This window comes from Anomalospiza imberbis, chromosome 18, assembly GCF_031753505.1.
Source record: "Anomalospiza imberbis isolate Cuckoo-Finch-1a 21T00152 chromosome 18, ASM3175350v1, whole genome shotgun sequence".
Lineage (NCBI taxonomy): Eukaryota > Metazoa > Chordata > Aves > Passeriformes > Viduidae > Anomalospiza > Anomalospiza imberbis.
This window is the reverse complement of record NC_089698.1, coordinates 4,472,374-4,486,997: the sequence shown is the minus strand read 5'-3', so window position 1 is coordinate 4,486,997 and position 14,624 is coordinate 4,472,374. Positions and strand designations below refer to the sequence as shown.

The 14,624-nt window shown below is 63.6% G+C and overlaps 2 protein-coding genes across 3 annotated transcripts; both read left to right on the top strand.

Annotated features, from left to right (window-relative positions):
• The first annotated feature begins 1,173 nt into the window (after positions 1–1,173).
• GLTP (glycolipid transfer protein) lies at positions 1,174–3,659 on the top strand. The gene is made up of 5 exons (XM_068208639.1): positions 1,174–1,371; positions 2,024–2,085; positions 2,280–2,413; positions 2,914–3,064; positions 3,228–3,659. Exons 1-5 carry the CDS (start codon positions 1,269–1,271, stop codon positions 3,408–3,410), a joined length of 633 nt encoding a protein of 210 aa, XP_068064740.1. The 5' UTR covers positions 1,174–1,268; the 3' UTR covers positions 3,411–3,659.
• Positions 3,660–4,391: 732 nt separating this feature from the next.
• Positions 4,392–12,798, top strand: TRPV4 (transient receptor potential cation channel subfamily V member 4). 2 transcript variants are annotated; one of them, XM_068208638.1, is made up of 16 exons: positions 4,392–4,517; positions 6,762–7,206; positions 8,241–8,413; positions 8,571–8,723; positions 8,868–9,008; positions 9,097–9,395; positions 9,837–10,016; positions 10,101–10,259; positions 10,373–10,465; positions 10,628–10,701; positions 10,786–10,951; positions 11,150–11,216; positions 11,447–11,760; positions 11,892–12,019; positions 12,219–12,340; positions 12,476–12,798. In XM_068208638.1, the coding sequence occupies exons 2-16, from the start codon at positions 6,842–6,844 to the stop codon at positions 12,616–12,618; spliced, it is 2,577 nt and encodes an 858-aa protein (XP_068064739.1). In that variant the 5' UTR covers positions 4,392–4,517; positions 6,762–6,841; the 3' UTR covers positions 12,619–12,798. The 2 variants fall into 2 exon arrangements, with proteins under 2 accessions (XP_068064739.1, XP_068064738.1); XM_068208637.1 differs by lacking the exon at positions 4,392–4,517 and adding an exon at positions 4,539–4,683.
• Positions 12,799–14,624: the final 1,826 nt, after the last annotated feature.

The following is a 14,624-nucleotide window of genomic DNA, read 5'->3' as shown; positions in this document are numbered from 1 at the left end:
GACACGGCGAGACGGGCTCCGCGAGCACGGAGGGAGGCGGGGACCGACGGAGGGAGGCGGGGAGAGAGGGAGGCGAGGCGGGAGGGCCGGGAGATGGAGCGGCGGCGGGGCTCGGTTCGCTCCGACCCGGCCCGGCGGTACCGCCGCGCCCCGAGCGCTCGCAGGATGTGCGGACAGAGCCCGGGCCGGGCGCGGTGCCGCTGTGCCGGCTCGGAGCGCGCAGCACCGCGGGGTTTGTGGCGCTGTAAATATTTCAGGGGTTGAAGGTTTCTGTTTCTGCCCGCCTTGGCAGGCCACCAGCGCGGCGCCGCCCGCAGCGAACCCAACCGGACCGGCCGCTGCGTGACCCGGGACAAGCCCGGGCACCGCCGGAGGGGCTGCGGGCATCCCGAGATGGCTCAGGGCATCCCGGAACGGACTGGGCATCCCGAGAGGGACTCCGGGCATCCCGAAGTGAGCGCTGGACATCCCGGGACAGGCTCCGAGCGCCCTGGGATGGGCTCGGGGCGCCGCAGGCACCGCGGAACTGGCTCCTGGCACCTCGGGAGGGGCTTCAAGCGTCCCGGGATGGGATCCGGGCATCTCTCAGGACGGGCTCCGGGCACCGCGGGAGGCTGGCAGCGGGGAGGGAGGCGGCACCAGCCGGCAGCCCCCGCCGGTGACCCGCAGCTCCCCGCACCCGCCTTGTATCCGCACCCGCCCTGCCAGCCACCGATCGCTAACGCCCCACGACCTGTTTTTCCAGAATAACCGGTAAAAAGACCGCATCTGGGGCCCTGTCACCGGCAAGTCCGCTCCCCACGCAGCGGATGGGCTGAGCCTCCCTCCGCTCCCACCTCTTCTTCACCTCTCCGTGTCCCCGCTCGGTGTCATTTTCCCACCCAACCCCTCACTGAGGTGTGTCATCACTCCCGCGCGTGGAGGTTTGTTTTCCATCTGTTCCCTATAAAATATTTATCTCCGGTGAATAATTAACGCCGGCCCGCCTGGCGCTCGGAACGCGGCCGGGGCAGCGCACGGACCCGGGCACGGCCAGGCCCCGAGTCTGAGGGGGCGATGGGGGCGTGGCCTCCTACTTGCCAGAAAGTCCCGCCCCCCTCCGCTCCGACCAATGGCTGCGCACCGGCCGTACGGGAGGTGCACAGCCATTGGTCGGAGCGGAGGGGGGCGGAGCGTGGCGTGGGCGCGCTGCCGGGTCGGCCCCCGCTGCCTCAGTGCCCCCTCAGCCGGGGAGCGGTGAGGGGGAAAGGGGCGGCGGAGCGTCAGTCATGGCGCTGCTGCTGGAACACGAGTTCAAGCCGCTGCCGGCTGATAAGCAGATCGAGACCTTGCCCTTCCTGGAGGCCGTGGCGCACCTGCCGCCGTTCTTCGGTGAGACCGGGGTGGCCGGGGCTGGGAGATGCGGGCTGGGACCAGGCCTGCTGCGGGCTCAGCCGCTCCGGGGTGCCCCCTTCCCAGGTCTGGGTGGTGACGCCCCTACCTGATCCAGGGCTCACGCCGGGCTTGGCTGCTCTGCCAGGGCCGGGGTTGCATCACGATCCTGTCAAACCTGCCGAGCAGCCCTGTTGGGAAGCGTCCTGCCGTCCCCTGGAGCACCCCATCCAGAGGCATCCCACCCATGGACCCCACCCCGTGTCGGGACATGGGTGGGTGTTCGGCGTGGCCGCCCTCGTGGCACAATGTGCCCGCTGCCCTCCACAATGTCAGCTATTGTGTGGCAGCCCCGGAAGGGCAGGACGTGGGGCTGCCTGCCTGCGGACGGGCAGTGTCCGGTGCCGGTCAGGCTGTTCCAGGACGTTCTGCCAGGGCTGTGTCCGGCAGCCAGGGGGATTCAGGGTCACTGCTGGGGCCGTAGTAGGTGGCAGGGCTGTCCCAAGGGCCAACAGCCATGTACGAAGCTCAGAGATCCTTTCCTAGTCTCATTGTCAGGGCTGTGCTTAAAGTGAAACCTGTTGGTTACGGGAAGTCTGTGGTGTCCCCTGTGTCACCAATGTCTAACTGTCCTCCCTCCCTGTCTCCACAGATTGCCTGGGGACTCCCATCGTCTACTCCCCGGTCAAAGCAGACCTGACTGGAAATATAAAGGTAGGAAGAGACTCGGGAGGGCTCAGAGAGGAGAATCCCTGGGGAGAGATCTGTGGGACTGGAGGTGTTTCAAAAGGCTTTTCTTCCCACGGGGACTTTGGTCTCAGCAGTGGCTCACCCGGTCACAGGTTTATTCCCAGAGCTCCTGCCTGAAGTCCCTGCTCCCGAGTTCCAATCCCCTTTTCTGCCCTCAGAAAATCCGGGCGGTTTATGACTCCAACCCTGCCAAGTTCAAAACGCTGCAGAACATCCTGGAGGTGGAGAAGGAGCTGCACGGCTCGGCCTGGCCCAAGACAGGCGCGACGCTGGCACTGATGTGGTTGAAAAGGTGACTCACGGCGTCGGGAGCTGCTCCGGCTGTGTCCTGGCATGTGGGGAGCTGGAGAGCTCCAAATGGAGGCTGCGTGTGCTGGGCTGGTCCCTGTGGGCTGGGGCTGGGCAGCTGGGGTGCTGTGTTTGGGGAGCACAGCTCTTGGGAACCCCCTCCTCAAATCTGCCCCCCGGGAATGCACAGGGGAATCCAACCTCAGAGCATGAGCCCACAAATGGGACAGGTCAGGAGCCTGCAGTGCCTGGAGGATCCACGGGGCTGCACCTGACCCTGCCTAGCTCAGCCCTGGCATCACCTGGGGGTTCCATCCTGCCCTGGGAGCTCCATCCAGCCCTTCTCTCTCTCTTCTCTGGATGTGCACACAGGGACAGGCACCAGCTCTGCAAGAGGGATGCACTGCCAGGACTGTGGGTTTTTGGGATGCTTGGAAACACCAGGCTGGAAGCTGGGAAGCAGCATCCACTTCCCTGAGCCCAACATCTCTGCTCTTCTCCCAGGGGTCTGAAATTCATTCTGGTGTTGCTGCAGAGCATCTCTGATGGTGAGAGGGATGAGGAGCATCCCAACCTCATCCGAGTGAACGCCTTGAAGGCTTACGAGATCGCACTGAAGAAATACCACGGCTGGATGCTGCAGAAGCTCTTCACGGTGAGCATTCCCTCCCTCTCCAAGCATCCAGCCACCATCCCTAAGGCTGTTCCCGTGCACTGACAAGTGTCTGCAGATTCCACAGCGTTGGCACATAGGAACAACCCAACCCATGGTCTCTGCTGGGTTTGTGGGAATCAAACACCCTCTCCCTGTTTTATAGGGCTCGGTCTACGCTCTTCCCTACAAATCCGATTTGCTGAAGGCCTTGGAGAAGGGTAAAGAAGTCAAGGAAGAGGAAAGCATAGAAAAAATCCACCAGTTTCTCACGAGGGTCACTCCAATCCTGGATGCAATTTATGAGATGTACACGAAGATGAATGCTGAGCTGAGCTACAAAGCCTAAAGCTGGCAGAGGATTGGCACAGATTAAATAACGTGTGATGGGTGTTACCTATGTCTTCATCACTGAGGCAGCTGGGGTGGCTCCCAGCTCTCTGGTGACTTCTATTCCTGTCTGGATCTGCAGTGGATAACGTCTTTTCTAACCAAAAAATAACAGCAATTAACTTTCTATTAAGAATACGGCAATAAAACAGTTGTGGGTGTCACCCTTGGATTTCCCAAGAGGAAGAACAAGTGTTTCTAGTCCCAACTCCTGGATTCCTGTCTTCAGTGGGGCAGGGAATGAAGTGTCCTGCTGATGACTGAAGTGGCACTCGGACTGTGCCTGGAACCCACCAACGGGCACCTCGTGTTGATTGGCACTGGATAGTCCGGAATGATGCCCATGGAGGAGGAGCTGATGACTTTCCCGGGTGATCCCAACTCCTCCAGTGCTGGCGTGGGATCAAGCCCCTGTGCTGGGATTCAGAAACCAGGGACTGTCCCCGCGGTGTTTGCGGTGCCTTACGAGCCCCCCTCGCCTCCCGAGCCCCGGCGGGAGCAGCAATTAATAAAAACTGACAGTACCCGTGGCCTGGGAGCCTCATTTGGAGCTGTGTCAGCCCCAAAGGGTGTTTGGGGAGACTGTTTTAGGGAAGGTGTTTTGGGGCTTCTCCTGGCAGGGCTGTTTTGGGTAGGGAGGTTCGGGTTTTTGTTTTTTTGTTGTGTTTTGTTTTTTTTTTTTTTTTCCTAGGGGAGCTGTTTTGAGGAGGATGTTTTGGAGCTGTTCCTGGGAGGCTGTTTTGAAGCTGTGTCCTGGGGAAGGCTGTTTATGGGAGGGTTTTTGGAGTTGTTCTTTGGGAGGGCTGTGCCAGAGACGTTTTTCCTGAGGGCTTATTTTTTGAAGGGTATTATGGGGCTGTTCCTTCTGGGCTGTTTTGTGGCCGGTGCTCCCGGGAGACTGCCCGGGGACGGGGAGGGGCGGGCGGGGGCCGATCCCGAGGGCGGGTCCCGGTGGCGCCTCCGTCGCTGGAGCCGGGGCCGGGGCGGGGAGGGGCCGCTCTGGGGACCGGCCCCGGGCGACTCGGCGGCGCCGGAGCCTACGGGACTTTCCACGGGACCTTTCGCGGTACGGAACCGGGGGAGCGGGCAGCGGGGGGCACGACCGGGAGTGGGACGGGCCGGGACACGGGGACCGGGGCTGGATGGAGCCTCCTGTGCGGAGACACGGAAACTGGGGCAGGATGGGGCTCTCCGGGCAGCACACGGGGACCGGGGCAGGATGGAGACCCCAGGTGAGGCCGGGGTTGAGGGCTAAGCTGGGCAGGACCAGGGGGACCCTTATGGATGCCCCGGCACTGTCCAGACAGCCTGGGGACTCATGGTCTGAGATTGAGGTGCCGGGTGGGTTCCCAGGCAGAGCTTTGAGGAGGGGGCTCCCACCGCCTCCGAATCCCCCATGCTGCCCACACGGAGCTCCTGGCTGTTGCCGAGGTGAGCAGGGGCCCAGCAGTGAGGATGATTTTGGGAAGCAGCTGCATCACTCGGGATGAGGATTTCCGACAAGAACCGGCTGTGGTTTCAGTGATTCACTCCCACCGGATCACCCTTTAATGTCATAGGACACCCTCCCTGCCGCCCACCCATGGATGTCCCTGCACATCCCGGCGTTGGTGACAGCGTCCGTGCTCCCCTGGTGGGCAGGAGTGGGCACTGACTGGGGACACTGATCCAGCTGGGAGGTACCTTGGTGGGATGCTGGGAAGAGGTGGGAGCACAGGTGGGGTTTGTGTTGGTTGCGAGAGCTGTGCCTTGACTCAGTTGTTCCAGGAGGTGAGGAAGTCTGAAAAATCCAAACCCAAATAACCAAGGGGCCAAATCAAACCCCTGTGACAGCACCTTTCCTGGCAGCACCCGCGCTGACGGCACCAGCCCTGAGTCCCTCATTTCCCACACAAGCTTCAGTCCCGGCCAGTTACAGCAGGTGTGGGACAGCCGGTGCGTGCCCGGGTTTTCCCTAAAGCTGCACTTTTCCGGGTGCCAGCACAGTTTGGATAGATCAGGTGCTCTGTCCCCATTCCCTGCCCGCAGGGTCCGTGTGCTTGGCAATTCCCTCTTCTCCCTTTTCTAAGGTCAAACCGGCCATGCGAGGGCCCCTGTTTGCACGGGCTCGGGATGTGGGACCTGCGGGCTATGGCAGGTGCTTGTGGAATTTCTTGCAGAGATGAGGATGGCAGGAAAGTCAGCAAAGAGGAGAAACTGCCAGCTCTGTGTCCCCCAGGGCTGCACTGTCCTTTCTGAGTGTCCCCCAGGGCTGCACCAGCCCCGCCGGGTGTCCCCAAGGGTGGCAGGGAGAAGGGACCTCTGCCTGAGCCCCCTCCCTGTCGCTGCAGGGTTTGGGGCCGTTTGCCACCCTCATCCCCCGTGCCCACGGGAGCACCGCGTGGCTGCCAGGACCCGCTGCCTCATTCGAGCCCCTCCCGACAGAGCCCAGCCTGCCACTGTGGCTTGTCGCACAGAGCTTCAGCCCAGCACAAAATGACACGTTTCCCGCTGCTTTTTCTGTCCCGGGAGGGCTAAGATCCCCGCAGGCGGGAGCCGTGCTGAGCCCTAACGCTGCTGGGTTTGGCCGGAGGGTTTTGGGTGGAAAGCGGGGCTGGGGGAGTGCCTGGGATCAGTCACCTGTCCGTGTCCCGGACGCGGCGGGCAGGACGCGGTGACACGGTACAGTGCTCTGCTGGCCGCGCTGATGGCACGTCTCTCCTTCATCTCCACGTCCCTCTGGGCAACCTAAACCCGTAATTTCTTGTCCCAGCCGCTGCTCCTGCCCTCCCGCGGGCTGCAACTCCCCCCGTGCCGCGCCCATCCCCTCCCGGTGCCCAGATCCGAGCCCCTCCGGGTTGTGGAGCATCAGGAGCAGCCCTGGCCCCGGTCCCAGCCCTGCTGCGGTGGCAGCTCCTGCTGCCTCTGGGCGCTTCCCTGGACGCTTCCTTGGATGTGGGGAGTATCCCAAGGAATGTTTTCTTTCCTTGGGCGGCAGATCGCAACGCACAGGGTCTGCTCTGTGCCCTGTCCTGGGCTGCACCCCGGCTGACCGCAGCGGGGCCGGGCTCGCCCTCGCCCAGCACGGCAGCGCCGCAGCCGGAGGGGCCCCCGCAGACGTGAGGGGTCCCCGCAGCGGGTAGGTGGGTGCCGAGGAGAGCCAGGACAAGGCAGGACAGGACCGGCCGGGAGACTCTGAGCTACAGCGTGTCCTGCCGGCCCCAACCTCTGCCAAGGGTGGGTGTGGGACCTGTCCCGTCGCGGGGCTCGGAGCCCCGGGGAGAGGATGGGGAGGGTCTTTTGGGGGTGACACGGGGTTTTCCTCTGCCAGGTCTCCTGCTGTCGTGGAAGGAGCCGGGGCTCACAGCCAGCCAGGCAGGTCAGTCGTGTCCGTCCCTCCGGGCAGGGACCATGGCAGACAGCGAAGACGCCCCGCGCGATGCCGGGGAGGGCGCGGGGGAGGACGGCTCCCTCCAGAACGAATCCTTCCCGCTCTCCTCTCTGGCCAACCTGTTCGAGAGCGAGGACACCCCGAGCCCCGCCGAGGCAGCCCGGGGTCCCCCCGGCGCCGGGGATGGAAAGCAAAACCTCCGCATGAAATTCCACGGGGCCTTTCGGAAAGGCGCCCCGAAACCCATGGAACTGCTGGAGGCCACCATCTACGAGTCCCCCGTGGTCCCCGCGCCCAAGAAAGCCCCCATGGACTCCCTCTTTGACTACGGCACCTACCGCCACCACCCCAGCGAGAACAAGCGCTGGCGCAGGAGAGTCGCGGAGTGAGTACGGGACCCCCGCGCCCCCCGGTGCGGCGGGGAGTGCTGGGGTGGGGGCACCCCGGTGGGGATGAGGATGTTCCGTGGGGGACACGCCGGTGGGGATGGAGATGTTCCGTGGGGGACACGCCGGTGGGGATGGAGATGTTCCGTGGGGGACACCCCGGTGGGGATGGGGATGTTCAGTAGCTGGGGACGTGGGCGGACCTTGGAGCGGCACTTTGGGGTGCTTTGGTCAGAGGTGCCGCGCACAGGGAGCAGCTCCCAGTGAGTCCCAGTGGCAGCGCCGGGTTGTGCCATGCCGTGGTGGGGCTCCGCAGCCCCCGGTACCGCGGGGTCGGGAGCGCGCTCCCCTTCCCCCTTACGGGCGCCATGAAAGAGGCTCTGTGCGCCCGGCCGCTCCCCTGGCCGGTGCGAACGTCTGGCTGCGGCATGAAAGGGCTTTTCAGGAGGGCCTCCACCCTGCCCGCGCCAGGAAACCGGAGCCGGGGGGGCAGCCCGCGGCCGGACGCACAATGCCCCTCTGTGTCAGGCACCTGGGGCGGCCCGCCAGTGTCCCCACCCAGGGGTGCAACGGGCTTAGGAGAGCGGGATGCTCCCCCGTGGAGGTGGGTGGAGGGGGCCAGGATGCCCCGTGAGCCCTCAGACTGGAAATCGCCGGCTGGGGCAGCCGCCAAACGTGCTGCCCCCACTGCCGGTGCCCGGAGCTGCCGCCGGTCCATCCCCCCCTGCTGCCGACTGCTCCGACCGGTCTGGCTTCACCCGTGGTGCCGGAGCGTGACAAGCCCGTGGCCCGTCCCTCCCGGGGGGCACAGCTGGGGGCCCCCGGCGCTGCAGCACCTGGGCGGGAGCTGGCAAGGCACTGGGAGCGCTGGGCTGCTGTGCGTGAGGAGGCTGCCCTGACCTCACAGGTGACCCCGGCCGGGAGGTGTCCCCACGTGCCTGTCCCCAGTGGCTGAGCACGCTCAAGCTCGTTGCACAGATGGGGGAAGCCGAGGCAGCGGCCCCTATTCCCAGCGCTGGCGTTTCTCCCGCAGGAAGCAGCCGCCCGCCGCAAAGGGGCCGGCTCCCGACCCGCCCCCCGTCCTCAAGGTCTTCAACAGGCCCATCCTCTTCGACATCGTCTCCCGGGGGTCCCCGGCCGGCCTGGATGGGCTTCTCTCCTTCCTGCTCACCCACAAGAAGCGCCTCACAGACGAGGAGTTCCGAGGTGAGGACCTGGCTGTTCCTTGCCCTGGTGCCAGGGCTGTGCCATGGCCACTGGCGATCCCTGTATCCCTGGGGGATGGAGATGCACAGCTCTGGCGTGGGGAGCCAGAGGCCTCAGGGGTTTGCCCTGGCCCCCCCTCAGCACCCTCCACTCGCAGAGCCCTCCACGGGAAAGACCTGCCTGCCCAAAGCCCTGCTCAACCTGAGCGGGGGCAAGAACGACACCATCCCCGTGCTCCTGGACATCGCCGAGAAGACGGGAAACATGCGGGAGTTCATCAACTCGCCCTTCAGGGACGTCTACTACCGAGGTGGGGGGCGTGGGGCCACTGCTGGCCCCGCCTGGGCATGGGGGACACTGGGGTGGTTCAGGGACCGGAGAAGGGACCTGGGAAGGCTGGGACGCAGGGGATGTCCCGGGGCAAGGCGGTGGCTGACGGGCGGTGGTGGCCCAGGTCAGACAGCCCTGCACATCGCCATTGAGCGCCGCTGCAAGCACTATGTGGAGCTGCTGGTGGAGAAGGGAGCAGACGTCCATGCCCAGGCCCGCGGCCGCTTCTTCCAGCCCAAGGGCGAGGGCGGCTACTTCTACTTCGGTGAGCAGGGAGGGACCCGGGGGGCTGCGCCCCAAGGTGTCCCCGCAGCAGGGAAGGGGTGACAGGAGCCGCGGTGTTGTCCCCACAGGTGAGCTGCCCCTCTCGCTGGCCGCCTGCACCAACCAGCCGCACATCGTGCACTACCTGACGGAGAACGGGCACAAGCAGGCGGACCTGCGGCGCCAGGACTCCCGCGGCAACACCGTGCTGCACGCCCTGGTGGCCATCGCCGACAACACCCGCGAGAACACCAAGTTTGTCACCAAGATGTACGACCTGCTCCTCGTCAAGTGCGCCAAGCTCTTCCCCGACACCAACCTGGAGGCTCTGCTCAACAACGACGGCCTCTCCCCGCTCATGATGGCAGCCAAGACCGGCAAGATCGGGGTACGGTGTCCCCCCATGTTGGGGGACGTGTCCCTGCCATCCCTGCTGAGCCCTGTCACACTCAGTGCATGTACGGCTTCTCTCTGCAGATGCTGGTGGAAACCTGGATGTGCAGCCCTATTAACCTGGCTAATTAACACCCCTTTGCATTCTGGCCCTTTCCCTATTAACTCCAGACCCTCACACAGCTCACCTTGTCCCCTGACCTGCCCTTGGCCTCTGGTGGGGCAGGCAGGGGAGTCACCAAAAGTGCAAAAGCTGCAGCATCCTGCAGAGCTGTGACTGTCTGCATCACCCCAGGAGTGCCTGGGAGCATCCTGAGCCCACTGGGGTGCAGGGAGTGGGTTGGGGGGTGCACCCAGGATGGGGTAGGAGGAGAGCAGGGTGCCCCAAGCAGGTGGGGCCAGGTCTGTGGGTAGCAGTCCTCCCTCCCTCTGGCAGATCTTCCAGCACATCATTCGGCGGGAGATCACGGACGAGGATGCCCGGCACCTCTCCCGGAAGTTCAAGGACTGGGCGTATGGTCCCGTCTACTCCTCCCTCTACGACCTCTCCTCGCTGGACACCTGCGGGGAGGAGGTGTCCGTGCTGGAGATCCTCGTCTACAACAGCAAGATCGAGGTGTGCAGGGCTGGGGGGGACTGGGAGGGGTCTGGAGGGGACCGGGTGGCCCTGTCCCCTCTGTCAGCAGCCATGTCCCGCCAGAACCGCCACGAGATGCTGGCCGTGGAGCCCATCAACGAGCTGCTGAGGGACAAGTGGCGCAAGTTTGGGGCTGTCTCCTTCTACATCAGCGTGGTCTCCTACCTCAGCGCCATGATCATCTTCACCCTCGTCGCCTACTACCGCCCCATGGAAGGCCCCGTGAGTCCCCACGCTGGCACAGCCCCACGGGCCAGCACTGCCTTGCAGGGGGGTCTGCTGCGTCTCTGTCCCAGGGGATGGGGAAACAGCTCAGCTCTGTCCTCTCCCCGCAGCCGCCCTACCCCTACACCAGCACCGCCGACTACCTGCGCCTGGCCGGGGAGATCATCACCCTCCTCACTGGAATCCTCTTCTTCTGCACAAACGTCAGTGTGGCAAGGCAGGGGGTGCTCCTGTGGGGCCACTGAACTCTTGGGGTCTTCAAGGGTGACAGCCCCACCTCCTGAGGCATCCACCCCTGCCAAAGTGGCCTCAGCCATGGGGACTCTGCCACTTGAGACCCTCCAGCCTCTGCCTCTCTCCCACAGATTAAAGACCTGTTCATGAAGAAGTGCCCGGGTGTGAACTCCTTCTTCATAGATGGCTCCTTCCAGCTGCTCTAGTACGTGGGGAACCCCAGGGCCACCACAAGCCACTGTATCCCCCAGACTTGTGGCTGCAGGGTCTGACCCCAGCTCTCCTCCAGCTTCATCTACTCGGTGCTGGTGATTGTCACGGCGGGGCTGTACCTGGGTGGCATCGAGGCCTACCTGGCTGTCATGGTCTTCGCGCTGGTCCTGGGCTGGATGAACGCCCTGTACTTCACCCGCGGGCTCAAGCTGACGGGGACCTACAGCATCATGATCCAGAAGGTCTGCTGGGGTCGTGGGTCTTGTCCTTCTCCAGGGATGATCCTCCTGTGGAAGTGCAACCTCAAGAGGTCCCTCCAGGCTTCGTGAAGGGTTCCTGTGGCTCTCCACCGCCCTGCTCGCAGCTCAGTTGTGCCAGTGGCACAGCTTGATGATGATGTGAGGTCCAGCACACCTCACCCTCCTCTCCATCACTTTCAGATCCTCTTCAAAGACTTGTTCCGCTTCCTCCTGGTCTACCTGCTCTTCATGATTGGCTATGCATCAGGTAACGAGCCAGATCCCCTGGCTGGGCGAAGGACAAGTCCTGTGGCTCAGCACGGCTGGGCAGGGGGCTGCAGACTCCCAGCTCCATCCCACCTGCCCACAGGCTCAACCTTTGCCTCCTCCCATGGTGGAGAAGGTCTCAGCCAGCATGGAGCCACACTGGGGCCCATTGTGGATCCTGTCCTTGCCGTTGCCCCTGCGGACTCACTGTCCCTGTCCCTTCTCCCCCAGCCCTGGTGTCCCTCCTCAACCCGTGTCCCAGCAGTGAGTCCTGCAGCGAGAAGTCCAACTGCACAGTGCCCACCTACCCATCCTGCCGGGACAGCCAGACCTTCAGCACCTTCCTGCTCGACCTCTTCAAGCTCACCATCGGCATGGGCGACCTGGAGATGCTCGAGAGCGCCAAATACCCCGGTGTCTTCATCATCCTCCTTGTCACCTACATCATCCTCACCTTTGTGCTCCTCCTCAACATGCTTATCGCCCTCATGGGCGAGACTGTGGGCCAAGTCTCCAAGGAGAGCAAGCACATCTGGAAGCTGCAGGTACCACCCTGGGGGTGGCGGGATGGGGGCTCCAGGAGCTGCCTGTGTCTGGGAGGCTGCAGCATCGACGCAGCTTGAGCTCCATGGGCAAGGCACCTCCATGCTCAAGCAGTCCCTGGTGTCCCTGGCAGTGGGCCACCACCATCCTGGACATTGAGCGCTCCTTCCCAGTGTTCCTGCGGAAAGCCTTCCGCTCGGGGGAGATGGTCACTGTGGGGAAGGGCACGGACGGGACCCCTGACCGCCGCTGGTGCTTCAGGTAAAGGTGGGCACCCTTGGAGGCTGGGGAGCAGCTGAGCCTCTCCCAGCAGCATTTTTGGGGGGCTGGCACTGTGCACTCATTTGCTGGGTGCTTTGTAGTGGTCTGGAGGCAGCTGGTATTGTTGGTGAGTGCTGGAGCTCCTGCCCCGGCTCCCGGGCGCTCCGTGCAGCCCCTGCGGGTCTGACCTTCCCCACAGGGTGGACGAGGTGAACTGGTCCCACTGGAACCAGAATCTGGGCATCATCAGTGAGGACCCGGGCAAGAATGACACATACCAGTACTACGGCTTCTCCCACACCATGGGCCGGCTGCGAAGAGGTGAGCGCCGTGCTGTGGGCTGGGACATCCCTCAGGATGCTGCTTGCAGCCTCTGATGAGCCCCAGGAGCAGATCTGGGGGTCTGGGGAGCAGCCACAGGCTCCCGGCTTTGTGCATCTCCCACCCTCTCCACAGATCGGTGGTCGACGGTGGTGCCACGCGTGGTGGAGCTGAACAAGAGCTGCCCGCCAGAGGAGGTGGTGGTGCCCCTGGGGACCATAGGCACAGCGGAGCCGCGGGAGCGGCGGCACGGCCATGCCCCGAGCTCCCCGCTCTAGCACGGCAGCACTGGCAGCTGATGGACTCTGCCCGGGCCCCTGGAGCGGCTCTGGAACGGCGACTGAGCTGGATGGTGCTTGTCTGCTCCTCAGGGATTCGCGCAGCCTCTGTCCCTCCGGCAGCCGCTGTCCCGGCGGGTGTCCAGCCCGGATGGGGGGCCCGGCGCTGCCCCAGCGCTGCCCGCGGTCTCGGCTCTCACCGGTGCCACCGCTTCACCTCGCTGTGCCGGGCCGAGCTGTGCCGTGCCAGGAGCCTCGGCCCGGGCCGAGGGTGGGGAGCACGGCCCCCGCCGAGGCCGATGATTTTGCCACGGAGTTTTGCACAAGATTTATACGATTATTTATTTAGTAATAAAGACTGACCCGCCACCGCCACCTCCTCCTGGCACTGGCTGATTCCGCATGGGAGAGCCAGGCTGCCGGCAGGGCTCGGATGGAGGAGCTGCCTGCTCCGTGGCCGTGCCATGCCAAACCGTGCCAAGCCACGCCGTGCCTTTGGGCATGGTCACCCATCGTGCTGAGCTCAGGTGTGGTGCGGGGCCGTGGTGCAGGGCCGTGGTGCACAGGTGCGGTACAGGGATGTGATGATGCCCAGGTGCGGTGCATGGATACGCTGCACAGGTGCAGTGCACGGTTACAATGCCCAGGTGTGATGCATGGTTACAATGCCCAGGTGCGGTGCACGGTTACGATGCACAGGTGTGATGCATGGTTACGCTGCACAGGTGCAGTGCATGGTTACGCTGCACAGGTGCAGTGCATGGTTACAATGCCCAGGTGTGACACATGGTTACAATGCACAGGTGCAGTGCACGGTTACGATGCCCAGGTGCAGTACACGGTTATGATGCCCAGGTGTGATGCATGGTTACAATGCACAGGTGCAGTGCATGGTTATGATGCCCAGGTGCGGTGCATGGTTACAATGCACAGGTGCAGTGCACGGTTACGATGCCCAGGTGCAGTGCATGGTTACGATGCCCAGGTGCGGTGCATGGTTACAATGCACAGGTGCAGTGCATGGTTACGCTGCACAGGTGCAGTGCACGGTTACGATGCCCAGGTGTGATGCATGGTTACAATGCACAGGTGCGGTGCATGGTTACGATGCCCAGGTGCAGTGCATGGTTACGATGCACAGGTGTGATGCATGGTTACGATGCACAGGTGTGATGCATGGTTACAATGCACAGGTGCGGTGCACGGTTACAATGCACAGGTGCGGTGCATGGTTACAATGCACAGGTGTGATGCATGGTTACAATGCACAGGTGCAGTGCACGGTTGCGATGCCCAGGTGCGGTGCAGGGATGCGGTGCAGGGATGCGGTGCACGGTCACTCCTCTGGAGGGCAGCACACACCGCGCGATGCGGGCCCGGGCCCGGCGGGCGCGGGGAGCCCGGGCCGGGTTGATCCCGCACCCCGAGCTCAGGGATGTGGCCACTACTGGGCCGAGGCAAACCGGCTCTCCGCACCCCCATAACATCCGTGCCCCACCCCCTCCCGTCCCTCGCCCATGCCCATGGATCCCCATCCCATTCCCATCCTCACCCCATCCCATCCATCACCCCTGTGTAACTCCTTTCCTCCTCCCGCTCCCAGCCGCCTGCAGTGGTGAGCGTTCCTGTAGCAGCTGGACGTTGTGCGGGTGTGAAGGAGCGCTTTGGGTGACCACCAGTGGCATGATGACACGGTCACACTGACAGAGACCCTGGCCAGGGCCCTAGGGGCAGCCCTGCTCTCTCAGCAAATGCTTTGGCAGCAGAGGGGACACTTCATCTTCCAACTTGATGAGTCGCCGTCAGCGTTAACGGCACCGTCTCCGTTTAAATGTGATTTACATACATCTCTCATATTGTGGTTTAAGTATTTCCCCAGGGTGAGGGATGAATATGTTTCATTATCGCTCCTTGGGAGAGGCGGAGGTGGCGGCTCCTGCTTCATAATCGAATGAGGAGCTGAGCTGCTCTGCTTCTAGGCTGGGTCTTGGGTGAAAACAATAAAC